General features: G+C 34.4%; 2 protein-coding genes across 3 annotated transcripts; both read left to right on the top strand.

The window, feature by feature from the left end:
- The first annotated feature begins 44 nt into the window (after positions 1 to 44).
- Positions 45 to 3419, top strand: LOC116171520 (protein C15orf41). Its single transcript, XM_031488397.1, has 6 exons — positions 45 to 236; positions 285 to 615; positions 666 to 715; positions 766 to 1005; positions 3040 to 3188; positions 3240 to 3419. The coding sequence occupies exons 1-5, from the start codon at positions 139 to 141 to the stop codon at positions 3182 to 3184; spliced, it is 864 nt and encodes a 287-aa protein (XP_031344257.1). The 5' UTR covers positions 45 to 138; the 3' UTR covers positions 3185 to 3188; positions 3240 to 3419.
- A 106-nt stretch (positions 3420 to 3525) lies between these two features.
- On the top strand, positions 3526 to 10942 carry LOC116171519. Of its 2 annotated transcripts, XM_031488395.1 has the most exons (8): positions 3526 to 3660; positions 5835 to 6186; positions 6377 to 6621; positions 6678 to 6807; positions 6858 to 6937; positions 9814 to 9892; positions 10489 to 10643; positions 10705 to 10942. In XM_031488395.1, the coding sequence occupies exons 1-8, from the start codon at positions 3595 to 3597 to the stop codon at positions 10915 to 10917; spliced, it is 1320 nt and encodes a 439-aa protein (XP_031344255.1). In that variant the 5' UTR covers positions 3526 to 3594; the 3' UTR covers positions 10918 to 10942. The 2 variants fall into 2 exon arrangements, with proteins under 2 accessions (XP_031344255.1, XP_031344256.1); XM_031488396.1 differs by lacking the exons at positions 6678 to 6807; positions 6858 to 6937 and having other exon boundaries at positions 10705 to 10938.
- The last annotated feature ends 4785 nt before the right edge of the window (positions 10943 to 15727 follow it).

Genomic DNA, 15727 nt, shown 5'->3' with positions numbered 1-15727 from the left:
GTGTAAACGTGCCTTTTACGTAACACGCCTTGTGTAATGGAGCAATGCGTGGGCCGTGCCAGGCCGTGCCGTATGTCTAGCTACATTCTTATTTAAGTTTCGCGCTTTTATTTGGATGAATTTAAATTATTTTTAATAATGGACAAAAGTCTTTATAACAAAGTAATGAACGTTATCAAAAGCTATCACGGACTTTCGAAGGACTGCCTAACTCTTTGTAAAACTACATTCCCAAGGTACGTAACCTAACCTCAACTGTAAAAAATATTAAATTGCCTTTTTAGTATTAGTCCGGACGCACTGAGCAGCATTATAAGTAATGAATACCAAAAACGAATGAAATACAATTACATAAAAACATCAGATACCATAAACGGATATTACAATTTATATCAAGACCGATTAAATCACTGTGATCCACCCGGAATCATTGTGCAGTTGTCTAGGGAGAGTGGTATATGTCCTTGTTTGGTCGCTAAATTAATATTACAAAAATTTTACGGAGAGGACTCTTCAACACCTGACAGTGTAGGAAAATTAAGTAGCATAGTACAAACTTACATGCGAGACACAAATTTAATCCCCGACCCTCGATTGGCCTATGAAACATATTTGGTATGACTGTATACTGAAATACAACTATCTTTTTGTTTTTACAATTTTAGTGTACGATATATGATGATTTATACAGTCCACTTGTGGAGATCATGAAGGCGCAAGTGTTACATAAATTGCAGTTTCCTGTTTAATGAATCGAACTTTTAGGAGTTTAGGGCAGGAATATGAAATTAAGTTGTATAGGGAGCTTTTAAGTTTAGGTTTAGCATTCAGAGATGAGGAACATCTCAGGACATACGGGTATGATAAAACTCCTGATTTTAAATTGGAGATACCAGTCGCTGTAAATGGGTTTATTATTAATTGGGTGGAAAGCAAAGCTCTTTTTGCTAATGAGGAAGTGCACGAAGAGTACTTTCGGCATCAGTATGGAAGTTATTGCAACAGGTAGGTGACAAGTGTTTCAACAATTAATGATAATCATTCTATGAATATGTGTACCTACCGTTTGATTGGATCACCTAACGTATGTGTATCAATGGTTAATGGTATATTTTATATTAGATTTAATCTTTGAATGTTATATAGTGTGTTGTGTCTAATAGGTTTCACTGTAATGCAATGTAGATAGTGACTATAATGGTCACTAGGAGAGAATCCAGGTCATAGAACACCTGATTCCGGCCTCTAATCGATTGTTTTTCATATTAAACAATTCAACTGGAAATGTTGCCTAGCAACATCAACTGACATCCATCTAGACTTGTATAATAAAGTGTCAAACTGCTGTCAGAGCGTATCATACGTTGCATAACTTTTACATACGACAACCGATTGGTCTCAGATTTTGCCTACGCATGCCTTTAGTTGTGCCAAGTTAAACTTTTGATCGGGCGGGAGGGAGGGGGGTTAACACACGTTCTACCCCTCATGGTATTCTAATGAAAGGCTTCATCTAAATAAATTGGTGTACACATGCCAAGTTAAACTTTGGGGGGGGGGGTTAACACACGTTCTACCCTTCATGGTATTCTAATGAAAGGTCTCATCGAACCTTTCTGGATATAGAAACGTAAATAACAACATTTAATAGACAAACTCAAATTAGTTTTTTTATAATTAATTTTATAATTTCACTAGTTTGCATTGAAATAAAAGTTATTGTTTTGTTACTTAAGTCAAAGCAATTTATTGTATCAAAAATCATTAACAAGTAAGTAAGTAAATCTACATAGTTAAAAATTATTTACAGTGGCGTGCGTCATTCAGAACTAAGAGGGTCACTTTATTTTATGGAAAGCATTTCTCGATGCATTATTAAAGAATGAGCTTTTTTTAATATGACACTGACCACAAAGATTTTAAGCTAAACGGACCCATTCACTGCGCATGCAAAAACGTTATAATTGACCCCTGCTGCAACTATTTTAGAATATGAACTCATTCAGTGCTGATGTAGTATGTGCCAAGTGCCAAATGGTCTAGTGGCAATGGTACTAAATGCAGCCCCAATTCAGCGTAGTTGGTTATTAGGTTATTTGTAGGTTGAAGGTTTTCTTAATTTTTTTAAAAGCAAAAAGCGTCACACATGCGCAGTGTGCGGAACGAAGGGGCCCATTTAGACGATTGTAATTTAAAGTACGTAGATTGGTAGTAAACTTTTTATAATTTTGGATACCATACAAAGCTTCTTTGCATAAAGTGTAGTTTTGAAGACATATTAAGTGTTCCAGACTCTAATCCAAGCGCGAGCACACACTAGCGCACAAACTATTAAAATAATTTTTCAAAATGCTCAAATTCGCAAAGTGAGGACTTAACTTATTTGTCTTAATCAAGTTTTGAGGTAAAATAATTTCATGCGCACAATTTCTCGCATTTAAAAGTTGCGCCAAAGCAGGCTGTAAATCTAATTTGCACTTATTGATCCTAATCAAAACTATAATGGCATTGCCAAATCAGTACGTGAAGCGTGGAAAAATTGCGATGGGAATTAAAATGGGTTCTTTTAAAATTCATTAGGGAACTCTTTTCAAAAGTCTGTGTCCAGGAATAATATTTCTATCGCTATTGTTACTTATATGGAAATTCTAAGCACTACATTATGCTGGTATGAGTGTTTTATGGTAATTAATTGATATAAATTAAAGGAAGTTATAATTAGAGCTATTGATTAAATTTGTATTGTGAGTGTTCTGGTGGTGTAGAGTATGACAAGTAGGTGGCAGTGTCACCAAACATTTTAAATTTTTTCATTGAGGAAGTCTATTAATAAAGTTTTGTTTACGCTCATTTATTTTTTATTGATTTTGTGGCTAATTCATTTTTATCAATACTGTTTAACTAGTGGCATGGCATGATCTGTGTTTATTATTTAAATTCCGTTGCTCCTTTTTTCAAATATTAGGGGGTTTTTAATTTATAATTAAAGGCTAGTTTTACTTGCAAATAATAATTTGTTTTCAAAATATGTTTTCTTAGATTCGGACCGGGACTGGTAATATACTGGTTTGGATTTGTGGAATCTGTGGTCCAATCAAGTGATCATCAAGGATTGTTAATTAAAGACCACTTTCCCTCTGATGTAGTTCACATCCTCCCACCAAAAAGTCTGAGAGACAATTAAAAACGTAAGTCAGTATTGAGGTGACTAAATTGTTTACTGTAACTTATAATTGTAGGTCAACAATATTGTGATTTTAAATAAGCAGAAGGATAGTATGATACTAACATTTTTTTTTAATTAAAAAAGACGCCGTCCTTTAGCACTATGTAATTACTAAATTGTACTTTACTCGTTATTAAAGCTTATTATGAAGCATGACTCAGCTAGCAGATGATGTTCATGATATTTACTTTTATATGTCTTTTTTCCCACATAAATAATGTCTGACAGACAGTACTTGTACATCCTGTTTGAGAATGTAAAAATTGCTTTATGTTGTTAAGTGTAAATAGGTAGTCTAGCAAATTAGGATAGCGTTGTTAATTGTTTCAATTTGACAGTTTTGCTGTAGCTCATTTTGTTCTCGTAAGATGACAAGTCAAGCAGAACGTATTAAGGCATTTAAGCTTGCACAACATGCAAGGTTAAGGAAGCAGGTATGTGTTTTATATTCAATTTTATTCTCCGATCTGTGTAACGCTTTTTTTGTTCATTTCAAATTGACCGACATATTCTTATTTTCAAGTAAATCTATACCTTGCCTTTAGTAAAGACAATAACCAACTTAAATTTGGAATTAAAAAGGACCCTTTGTGGTTAATCATTAACCAAGGCAATGTGAACAATGAACTTGACATTTATTACAAGACACTCATAAAGTAAGTGAAACTGAAATAATTAAATCAATATCGGTATCTTAACATGTGGTCAATTTTGAAATTTAGTTGTTATGTATACAGGAAGTAGTGGTACAGTGAGAGGGTTGTTATTATTTTATTGCGGCATCAGGTTAGATGAAACTTTTCTGGTAAAATTGAATGATTACAACTTTGTTTTAACCTTCTAATCCAATTAAAGAGACACCAATGAACCTAATTCCCACATTAAGAGATTTAGTGTTTAAATTAAGGATGGGCAAATCTCATATATTTGATAACTATCATAGGAATTTGTATAGTACAATACCATCTCTCACCTACTTCTTGTACCTCGACCTAAATTCCTAACTAACTTTCCATAGGCGCCTACTATAAATTTTATTGTAATCTTGCGCATTTTAATCATTAGATAATTGATGTGCAGGGTAGATGGGATTCATACATTTTATATCAAATTGATGAAATTAAAGTTTTTATTACCATTTTTTTTCTACAAGAGAGTGAAACAGAAATCGGTTGTTGTGAAGATAAAGTAACGGGCCTCTCTTCTTTACGTGCAAACGCAGTAAATTTTTTAATTTGCAAGAAAAAATGAAATTATTACGTGGGGAGTTTTTTTATGTTATCTACCTAGCGATGAAAAGGAGCAGTTACAGGGCAAACAAAGTTTCATTTTTCAACATAGGACTTATTCCAACTTTTTCGAAAATAATTCTGCACAGCATTTTCCAAGTCTTCATTCCATGAACAGTTAGAAAGAGATTATGGTGCAAGGGAGCCAGATCGGGACTGTAAGGTGCATGTTCTAATTCCTTAAAACCGCATTCGTTTATTACTTCATGAAAAATTTGTTATGCATTATACAGTTGTCGTGCAGAAGAAGAGAGCATAATTGTGGGTTTTTTGCGTTTGTGTTTCAAGTTATTGATTTGTGATTTGTCAAATGTCCCATTTAACATTTTACTTTTATTTCACTTTTTGTCTTTCATTCTTTCCTCTAGCGCATATTGGAGCGTGTGTCTTTATTCTTTTCTGTATAACTACACCAGAAGATCCGGTAGCATTTTTTAATTCGAAGACAGAAGAACAGTTGCAATAAATTTATCTCTAGCACCTGAAGAAACAAATTAATTAGTGTCATTTATTGCTAAATTTTTACTAGGTTCAATTTTTTGCCTCTTCTTTTTTTAATTCCTTTCTTCCAGTTGTCTAAAATTTTGCTCCACCACTTTCTCATATGTCCAAATACATCCACATCTGCTTTCCAAATTTTTATTATGTGCAAGAGGAGAACTTTAAAATACCATGCTTCAAATATATTCATATTACACCATCCTGAGGTGCTGCTGGCCTTCCTCGCTATTGTAGTGCTAGGTATGTGAGAGGTTCCTGGTGCTAATTTTTTTGAAACCTCTACCATGTTCAAGCTTTCCTAGGTATCGTTTTGGTAGGACTTTGATTTGGAGGTTCTTTCGTAGTTTCACATCGAGTTTCACACCATTTTTACCTGAAACAAAGGAAATGGAATTAAAGCATATCTAAAAAAGCTAAACTTAATTTTTGTATTTTTCAGTTTTGCAATACAATGGTATAGTATAGTACTCTTAGATATTTTTGTTGTCCTTCATAGTTTATACTGGTTTGGACCTATTAGATAATCAACAAATAGTGATATTCAATTAACTAATTCTAATTATTCGGCATCAGTAGTAAAAACGTTTATTTTAACTACCACACAAGGAAGTTAATGTTCGCCATTTTGACTTTATAGTTGTATATTATACAAAGAATTATTTCTTTACGTCTTATTAGCGACAATTAATAGAAGTCGGCTCTTACTCACTACAGGGTTTGATATTAATTTTAGGATTTAGTTGCGTTCATGGAATACAGATTTTTATCTTACAAGTCGACCTGTTTCTATAAATTTGTTCAACTCCTTTTTACTTTAGGATGAGGAAGAACAGTGGATATCGAGTGAGGAATTATGTACCGAGGGTAGCAGTGACGAAGAATCTCATGCAAGCACCACAAGTCACCGAAAAATGAAACGAAATAAACCACAGAAACGAGGAATATCACCACTTGCTCAACTTCCGAAAAAAGAATCAACCTCTTCAAATCTACAGGAATCCAAATATTTATTTCCAGAGCGTGTCCAGTCCGTTGATAAAGCGAACTCTCAGAAATCAGTTGATTCAAAGAACAGCGAATCTGAGGAATCGATCGATGAGTCTGAAATGGAAAAGATGATTCAGTGGAGACCCAAACGGGGCAGCATTAAGTTGCCGGATTTCCCAGAAGGTATTTCACTTGAAGTCACATCCGTAGACAATCCATAATCTCTTAAGAGTGTTATATTTATATAGTTGTTGACATTTTACATGTATTTTATATTTGTATACTTACCTTTTGCACCAACACTTTTAGCAATAAAATATTTGTTGTTTCTATTTGTTACATGCGCAAGATCACTGGTTCTGTTTTAATTTAGAGACAACTCAAGACCACCTGTCTAAAATGGATTATGGTCTCTATACTGAAATGTCTATTGTTGTAAGACGTCTGAACCAACGACCACTAACACAAAAATGCCATTTAGTTTCTCATGAAACAATTGCAGAAGAGTATCTACCTAAACAGCCCATTCAAGACACAAGTAGTGCTACAGTTTCAACATTATCTGCTAATATGTTCCAGCTTGATTCCAAGATTAATGAGAAAGATTTGTTGTATCAGGTACTATCTGCAATTTACTAAGAGTATGTAGTAGTAATAGACTAATAAATTCACAGAAAGTGAAAGGTCAACGTAAAGTTGCGCAGAATGAAATGTGCATGTTAATATTCAATGATAATGAACCGCGTAGGGACACCCAAAAGTTTCTTGAATTGTGCCATTTTGATGTTAAGAGGCAAACGACTGGTAAGTGTCGACATTTTTCAAACAGAATTTTGATTAATTAACATCCTTAGAAATTGAAGATAGTAAAGAATGTCGACCTAAGATCCGTGCTAAAACATATCGAAAGAGTTTTTTAATACGAAATATACATGTAAGTGTGTGATTGTATCTATCGGCCGCAGTATCATATAGACATATTGAGAATACATCTATGGGCAGTATTCATAACACTGTTGTTGCAACTGAATTTGGCACTATTGCTAACTGTCTTATTGGTGCCATAACTGACAAAACGTGAAAAAGTTTAACGCAGATGCCGCTGCTATGGAACTGTTAAAAACTCTTTACATGCTGCTTTACTGGCTGTTGTATCTTCAACTGACCCTAATAGGTACATTAATTCTGTTTGCCTATGGTTCTTTCAACCTGGGACACACAGTATAATGCTTTATTGCTTGGGTTGAGTGCAAGAGCAGCGAGTAATTTTTATTACAAGCTGAACACCGCCCTTTGAGCTGTAATTATTACGATCACTTTCCTTTCTATATTTTGCAGCTGCTACTCAATAAAGGCACTATTATTATATGTCTCAATATAATCGCCTTGGAACTTTCATATTCCTTCCTTGTAGAAGGTGACCATCAAGGTCTAGGTATCGAAGCTGTCGATAATGTAAGAGTGGCCCCTGGGATCTCGGAAATCGTAATACATACAAAGTGAGTTAAAAAAGTTAAAGTTGTGCATTTTGAGGTCGAATCTAAAGCTACTTAGAAAGTGAAGGAATTCCGAATACTGTTGGAGATCGGCATACCAGAATTAACTATTTCTTTTATATATTTTTTTGCGATTTTATTTGAAGGGTTGTTTGAGAACAAATGCCACTGTCTCTTTGCAACTTTTTTTCCGTACAAGCTAGCATAATTAGGTTTTAAGTTTGACGTTTCACTTTTTGGGACCATCCTCAACTTTATTCTGTGAAATATACAGATCTGATATGATAATTAATGAGACGTATACACGGTGGTTTAAATTTGGATCTCAGAGATACGGTGGAGTTTCCCCTTTTTGTGACTATGGCACACTAGATGTAGAAACTACGGGCTACCAACTAACTATAACCTTGGGCTACAATAGGTACTTCGTTATTTATTATGGACGTCATAGATTTTTATGGAATGAGATAGAAGACCAAAAAAGAGAAAAATTATGACGATTTCTCAACAAATCATCCACGAGTAACTATAGGTAGATCTTGCTGAATCAACATGGTTATGATATAAATTTATGTAAAAGTATTGCACGTGATAAGTACGTTACGTTATTATGTATCTTTTTCTGCCCTCTATCTCATTCCGTCATCTGTGAAAATCAAATATAGCATCCGTAAGAAGTAAGAAAGAAAGTAGTAGCGTGTAACTTTTACATCTAGCGTGTTATTGGAATAATTCTGATAGCAGATTCAGATTCTCCGAAAAAAAATTGCTAATAGATAGTGCTAACGGAAACCGCCTATTTTCGACCGTTTAAGCTAGGGAAAATGAAAACGAAATTTGACATTTTCAGTTTTTCGGTGAAATCCCAATTATTTTCAATGATTTTTCAAAAATTCCAAATGCGTTTTTTAGTCACAAAAAGGGGCAACTTTGCCCCCATTTAACCTACACTGTTTCTCTCATCGTTACGGCCGAGATCCCAATGGTGAGCCACGATTTTGAAAAAATTCTTCCTATTCGGATCTCCTTTTACAAGAATTTACACTTATTTTCATAATAAGAAAAAATTATCAATAATTATCTATACAACAGTAATCAATAATATCGATAATATATGATAATATGAACAATCGGCAATATCGATATCAACAATCCATCAAATCGATATATTGATATAAGTATAACTACAACTTAATGATTGATGATAGGTATTACCTATATAATACACCATCGATTTTAAACAATAGGTGAATACCTACTCTGAAACACTGTTTAGAAAGGTTTCTTTTTAAATCTACGATCATTTTTAATTACTAAATTATAATAGTTTTGGGTCTATAACTTCGCATTTCTTCTCTTATCAGTCCAGTACTCGAGATTGTTTAGCTCGCTTAATGCAGGCGTGAAATAATAATTAATAAAATTCAGGAAAGAATTGTTCGTGTCCCGGATTTCTGATTTGTAATCTTTTATTATATTTTAGTTATATTCTGGAGGTTCCTGATTTGTGGAAGGCGGGATTTGTCTACCTACATCAAAAGTTACGATATCCAACACTTGAATTGTTGTTTTTAAGCACATGGTGGAACCATCTTCAACAACGTGTGTATTTCAAAATGTTGGACAATTTACTTTTTCTGAAACTACTTTACAAACAACTACCTATACTTTCGTCTCTAAAAATGCTGAATAAAATGGGAGTTTCCTCTCTAGTGAGGAAAGTAAAAAGTTAATCTTAATAATGACATTTAAAATTGTGGCATACCCGCATCTAGATTTCATAATTCTAAATTTCATAATTGCATACGATAATTTTGCAAATTTGATTGTAGTTTCAGAAAAAATTATATGTAAAACTTGTTACGCTCATGTGTTTGATCGAGATGAAAAACTCCACTTTCTTCTCTAGTTGTAGGTACAAATAATTATTTCACAATCAATCAGTTCTGATTCGTGCAACTTGCATAATTGCTCTTCGTTTCCATTCCGCAAATACCTATAGTAGAATTTTTGATATAGGTATTTCTAATATAGCCAACTCGTAATCGATGTCGTAAAAGTAGGCTTTTGTATCAAAATCCCATTTGTAAAAGTTGGAAACAGTTATATGCAGACTAAATTTTTGTTAAACATCCAATGTAGGGAAGTGTTCTACAATTAACTTTAAGGTTGTGTTAACTAAAAAATGAATGCAAGAGAGAAATTTGTCATTAGGTCTAGCTTGTCAAGTTTTGTGTCATATGTAAATTGACGTACGATAAGCAGCCATATTATATTGATCAAACAAACTTTACATTCAGTGTACTTTTTACAGGTAGCGAAGTTTTATTCAATGGCGAAATCTTCTTTAACGGACGAGGAAAAACTTAAACTGGAAACCTTACTTGCAGATGGTAAGTTAAAGCTATTTTTAACTTTTATCATTGCTTTTATACAGAAAAGTACCGACGTAGGTACCCACATTTGACAAATCTTTAGGGGCTTATAATTATTCTTAAATTTTTGTTGAGAATGTATTGCTTCTCTATTAGTTAAAGCGCGTTAACAAAACGTCAGCGACGCAGTGATAGTGAGGTATATAAGAATATTTTATTTAAAAATTATATGTTGTGGAATAAAATTCTGTGAGTTAAGTACCTACAGAGTGCTTATAAAGTTATGCGCAATGTGCAAAACTCTATTTATCAAATTAAATGTTGACACCAATAATGTGAAATTTGAATAAGTATGATGTAGGTACGCTGAAAATGTGCATTTTCCACAACCGATCGACGACTTTTAACATACCTACTGGCTACTAGTATCCACAAAAAATGTGCTCTTGGTGGTGAAAATTTACCTACCTAGGCATAGAATTACACTAAGCTATATAGCGCAATAGCGAAACCTGCAAGCATACATTTTTCTCACCAATGCTTTCTGATAATGCAATAAAGAGTAGGTACCTAAGTCAAAGTAAGTGGTTGATTTTGGTCCTTCAAATTTGCAGATAGCGAGGAATCTCCTACAAGTAACACAAATCATGTGGAAAAAAGCGAAAAAGCAAATGAAACGCACTCCGAAGAGGATTCTTCAGACTATAACTATTTCAAAATGAAAACTGAGGAAAAATCCCTTATGGCGAACTTAACGACACAATTACAGGTTCCTATGCGAATTTTAGCAAAGAATTTTGTATCGATTTACGAATCCAATTTTTATTTAGGAGATTTTGCATTCGTACGGAGAAGATTGCAATAAACTGGAGACGTCGGAAGGGGACGTTTTAGAATGCGCTGATAATGAAGGGAAGTTTTGGAAACACGATCAACTGCAACAACGATTAGAACACATTCAAAAGAGGCTTAACCAAATTGCCGTAAAAGATGCTGAAGAGCAAGAACGTTTGAGCTCGATTCATTTAAATTCAAATGAATGATACAATTGCGATTAATAATAATTAATTAATGACATTTTTTACACTTTTATTTATTAAAATACTTAATGTAGATTTCGACTTGGGAATTTTTATTTACAAATACTTTGCTCCTGCTTCAGGCAATTGTGACTAGCCTCGCAATCATTAAGGGGATTTAGGAGACAATAGAATATTCAAGGGGAAAATTATACCTCAATTGTACATCTGTGCAAGTTTCACCCTCACTTAAACGTGATCTGAAGTTATAAATTTCTTGTTTATAACCCATTCCAGACTATTTTCTCGCGTTATTGTTTGAAAACACTTGCAAAAATTTAATTAAACCTTACTAATTCGCAAACTTGCGTTATAAGACGTAAATAAAGTTGGTCGTCGCTATCAAACATTCGTAATCCAGGTTCAAATTAATAGGCATTATGATTTGATTTATAGCCGTATTATGTACTTGTTATGAAACCAGGCGAATGAAATTAACTTTTCTATTGTATGCCGCGCATATATTGTATTTAGGAAATCAACCCTCACATTTATACGGTTTCGAACATAATAAACCCCCTTTATTGAATTCAACCTACCGCAGGATCGTAATTTGTTAATATGTTTACCATAAATTTCATTATCCTATTAATTATTTATCTACTAGAGGCATTTGCGAATGATATTAACGAGCGTATAAGGTGTATTTTGTATCTAACCAATGCCCAATGTACCACGCGTCCGTTGTGTTGTGTAGAAGGTGGTTGATTTTCAGTGCATTTCTCAAAAGTAAAATAAGTTACCCATAGATAAATAAATACGTCAACAAATTTGGTAGTAGAGCACGCCAATATGTTATCTCTGTATATAGGCAGGCGCCATCTTTCACTAGCAAACTTGAAAAAAATTACAAAATCGGAAAAGCCAAACTTTGGGAGTTTGGGAAACATAGTTTTCAAGAGAAACGTTTTGAGTCCTAGCCTTTTTTTAAATTCTTCCTCTGGTTCCCTGTACCGGTTGGCATACTTTATATTCCGTGGGTGGCCGGGTGGTAGCGGCTGTGATGGTGAAACAGGTGGTCGACGATGCATGGTTAGATGCAACGTCCATATCTTCATTCGCATGGCTGTGTAGGACCATAATTACTTGTTTATGTGTAATAAAAAAACATTCATTTGACCGGGAATCAAATTCGCCCATTCTCAAAGGATCCGCATACTTACTTATGACGTACCTAACTACCTAGGCAATTTGAAAACGAAATTGTAAGGTGAAAGTCTAATAGTGTATCAATTGAAAGCGCTTCATTGCATCAATAATAATTGCCATACAAAACTGACATAACGTATACACTTTATTTTCATTCGTCTTGTAAAAAAGTAGGTTCTGCATTAAATAAATAGGATCCTGAAACTAGCTATGCATTTATATTTATTTATTACATAGATTCTACTTTTAATTATGAATTTGCATCAAGTAAATTTTACCCAAAATCATCATATGAAACTTTCATTTTCATGCCTACTTTTGTGTGAGGAAATTTAGGTTCCATGGCAGAGGCAGGAAAACTTTACCAGATAGTGGAGCGAAATCGGGCCAAAAATGTGACAAAATTTTTTTTCGAGGTATAACAAGATCAGACCTAGTAGAGTATGTAGATATTGTAATTCTGCGTCCGAAATGGTGTTTTTCGTCGACCTCTCGATAACAATATAAATTACTCCTTAGTGACGAGTACAATGATGAAGCTTATTAATCGTTAGCAACCATTAATGGTTAGCAACCAACCATTATACGTTAGCAACCATTAATCGTTAGCAACCACTTATACATAACAACCATTTTATTAAAGGGAAATGACAATTATATAACAATTCACTTTCGGCAACAGCTGAGAACTTCCATCCACCTAACCATTTTAATCTCGGTTTTAATGTAGTGAGATCAGCAGCCAGTATGGTCGCCAAACGATCTCAGCAAAGCATATCCTGATGTATGTATGTGTAGCTCCTCGGATAAGGTATTGTTAAGGTATTCAGTTACTTTACCTTCAACATTGAGTACGTCGACCACAGGGATGAACATTTCCATATCTTTTACTGTTAATACACGTACTTTAGTACAGTTGCAAAAGAATTCTAATTTCACATACCTTTTCAAGGTAAAATGTCAACGTGACATTTTCGGAAATATCTCCTTTCAAATTCATTGTATTCCATCAATTGCCGAACTGATCGAAACCGTTCCAATAAGTTTCTTTTGATTTGAGTGGATATAATGTTAAAATCGTCTCCGCAGCAGAGCAAGCAACATAATCTTCCACTGCGATTACAAGGACTGACGCTACAGCATAAAACAACACATTACTATAGCAACGACAATAGCTGTAATTTAGTGAAAAATCGTCGCTCATAATTTCGTTTGTAATTTCTTGTAGTTGAATTTAAAATTACCTACCCCAGTGAAGTCGACGAAAAAACGTTGTATGCAATTCATGTATAAATCGGCGATTATTGGTTCGTTCGAATTTAGTCCACTCGCTGCGCTCGTGGACTAAACATCTCACTCACCAATAAAACGCCTCATTTATACACTCATTGCATAAATAACTATTATTATGATTACCCGGTCGTTATAGTGTAATTGTTTAAGCGAGTGTTTAATTGAAAATAGTTTTTTGTGTTTTGTGTAAGGATACCGTTTATTTGGATTTCATTTCCAGGATATGTAATGTAAGTAATTAAGTCTTAATTTTAGTCTTTTTGTAACACTTGTTTGTGTTTTTGGCAAAATGAATCAATCGACTGGACGAGACATATCTATTGGTGAATTCGAAGCAAATACCCGGAAGAAGGTACTCATAAACGGCAAGTGGAATGTCAGAACGAGACATATCTATTGGTAATGTCAAAGTTTTCAGTGCAAATATCTGCAGAATGGAATGTCGGAGGATTTTGAATGTTTATGTGTAAAGAGCCTCTCTATGGATCATCTACCAAGAAAGTAAATATCGATATACCGTATAACCGAACCATTTCGGTTTAAAAAATATTCGCTTTATCTGCAAAAGACTTCTATACAATTTATACTTTTAACGTTGTCGTGTTAATTTTATTCCTGGCGGTTGTAGTGTAAACAGTGTAGAACCAGGGGGTTTACACTACACGCCCATATTCTATGAGAATTGCACACGTTACACGATCCACGGGCCGCGAGTATTGGAAGGTCGTGTGTTGTTCCACACCAGCATTTTTCTATTTCACTTCCACCCTTATGCGACTTGTGTCTAAATTGCAGCATAATCGAACGCTTGATTTGAAGAAGCCTCTCCAAAAGACATAAGATGATCTACCTAATTAAATTTGAGTTGAAATCGATGACGAGGACTACAAGCATATTTGTTTTTAACATTTGAATCTGAATCTGAATCAGTCAGTTATCATTACAGGACCTGAAGATTTATATTTGCAATTTTTTATCGATTGCGTTCCTTTTATAGTCCAGTGGTTGAGAAAAATAGCAACACTAAATATTTTTAAATAGATCAGTTAGCACTGAGAGATCGAGTAATTGTTTTTTTAAATAAATTTGTCAGTGTATTTTTATGACAAATAATTATAATCTTGTTTTAACTACGTGTTCACATATATCTGTCTTCTAAAAGGTTATGCGCCCAGTATACCGCATCTGCGAATAAATTTCAAGCATTCAAAAGTTGTCGTTTGTGCAGATAATTTTTTCGAATTGTTTGTTATGAATGAAAAACTGGTGTCGTTCGTCAAGTTGAATGCTTCCAACTATGACAATTGGAGCTTCAAAATGAAGTTATTGTTAATAAAAGAAAAATGTTGGGAGGCTATCAGCAATGAGAAACAGGAACCAGTTACGGTACAGTGGAAATCGAAAAATGAGCTGGCAATGGCACATATTGGATTAGCAGTTGAAGATAACCAGCTGATACATATTAAGAAAGCTGAAACGGCAATGGAGGCTTGGCAAAATCTAAAAAGGGTTCACGTCAAAAACACTCTAAGTACAAAAGTGTGTCTGATGCGAAAAATTTGCCGTCTTCGTCTTGAACAGAAGGGTGATATGGAGACACACATCGCTACGCTAACGGACCTAGTAGAAAGGTTGAATGCAATGCAGGAAAATGCAGTTCTGGATGACCAGTGGTTAGTGGCAATTTTATTTAGCAGTCTCCCTGAGGAATATGAAACTCTAGTCACTGCTCTGGAGGCGAGGCCGGATGAAGATTTGACCCTGGATCTCGTAAAAGGAAAATTGATTGACGAGTGGCAGAAAAGAGTGAATCGTGCGAGTGGCGAAAACAGCAACGAGACAGCTTTGCATACTACAACCAGAAAAGAAAATGATAAGTGCTATTTTTGTAAAAAGGTGGGTCACAAGAAAACAAGCTGCGAAAAATGGAAGAAATGGAAGGAAAATAGGCAGAAAAACGGAAAGCAAGATGAAAAATTCGTTAATAAGGCGCACTGTGTGGTAAAAACTGATAATGAATCATCCAATTGGGCATTCACAGCAGGCAATCTGGCATTTCCGGGTGTTTGGATTCTTGATTCCGGTGCGACGTGCCATATTTCAAACAATCGTGATTTTTTCGAGTCCTTTGACAGCAGTGTCAAAGAAGATGTTAGTGTTGCTAACGGAATGAAAGTAAGATCTACTGGAAAAGGATCCGGAAAGTTAATCGCAGTTGATAGCTCGGATAGACGTCGCGTTATTATGGTTGATGATGTGCTGCTGGTAACAGAAATGAAGGTGAACTTATTGTCAGTGAAGAGACTAGTAAGCAAGGGATTCATTGTAAACT

Source organism: Photinus pyralis, unplaced genomic scaffold (assembly GCF_008802855.1).
Source record: "Photinus pyralis isolate 1611_PpyrPB1 unplaced genomic scaffold, Ppyr1.3 Ppyr1.4_LG5, whole genome shotgun sequence".
Taxonomy (NCBI): domain Eukaryota; kingdom Metazoa; phylum Arthropoda; class Insecta; order Coleoptera; family Lampyridae; genus Photinus; species Photinus pyralis.
Note: the sequence above shows the minus strand (reverse complement) of the source record. Positions and strands in the feature narration are given on the sequence as shown.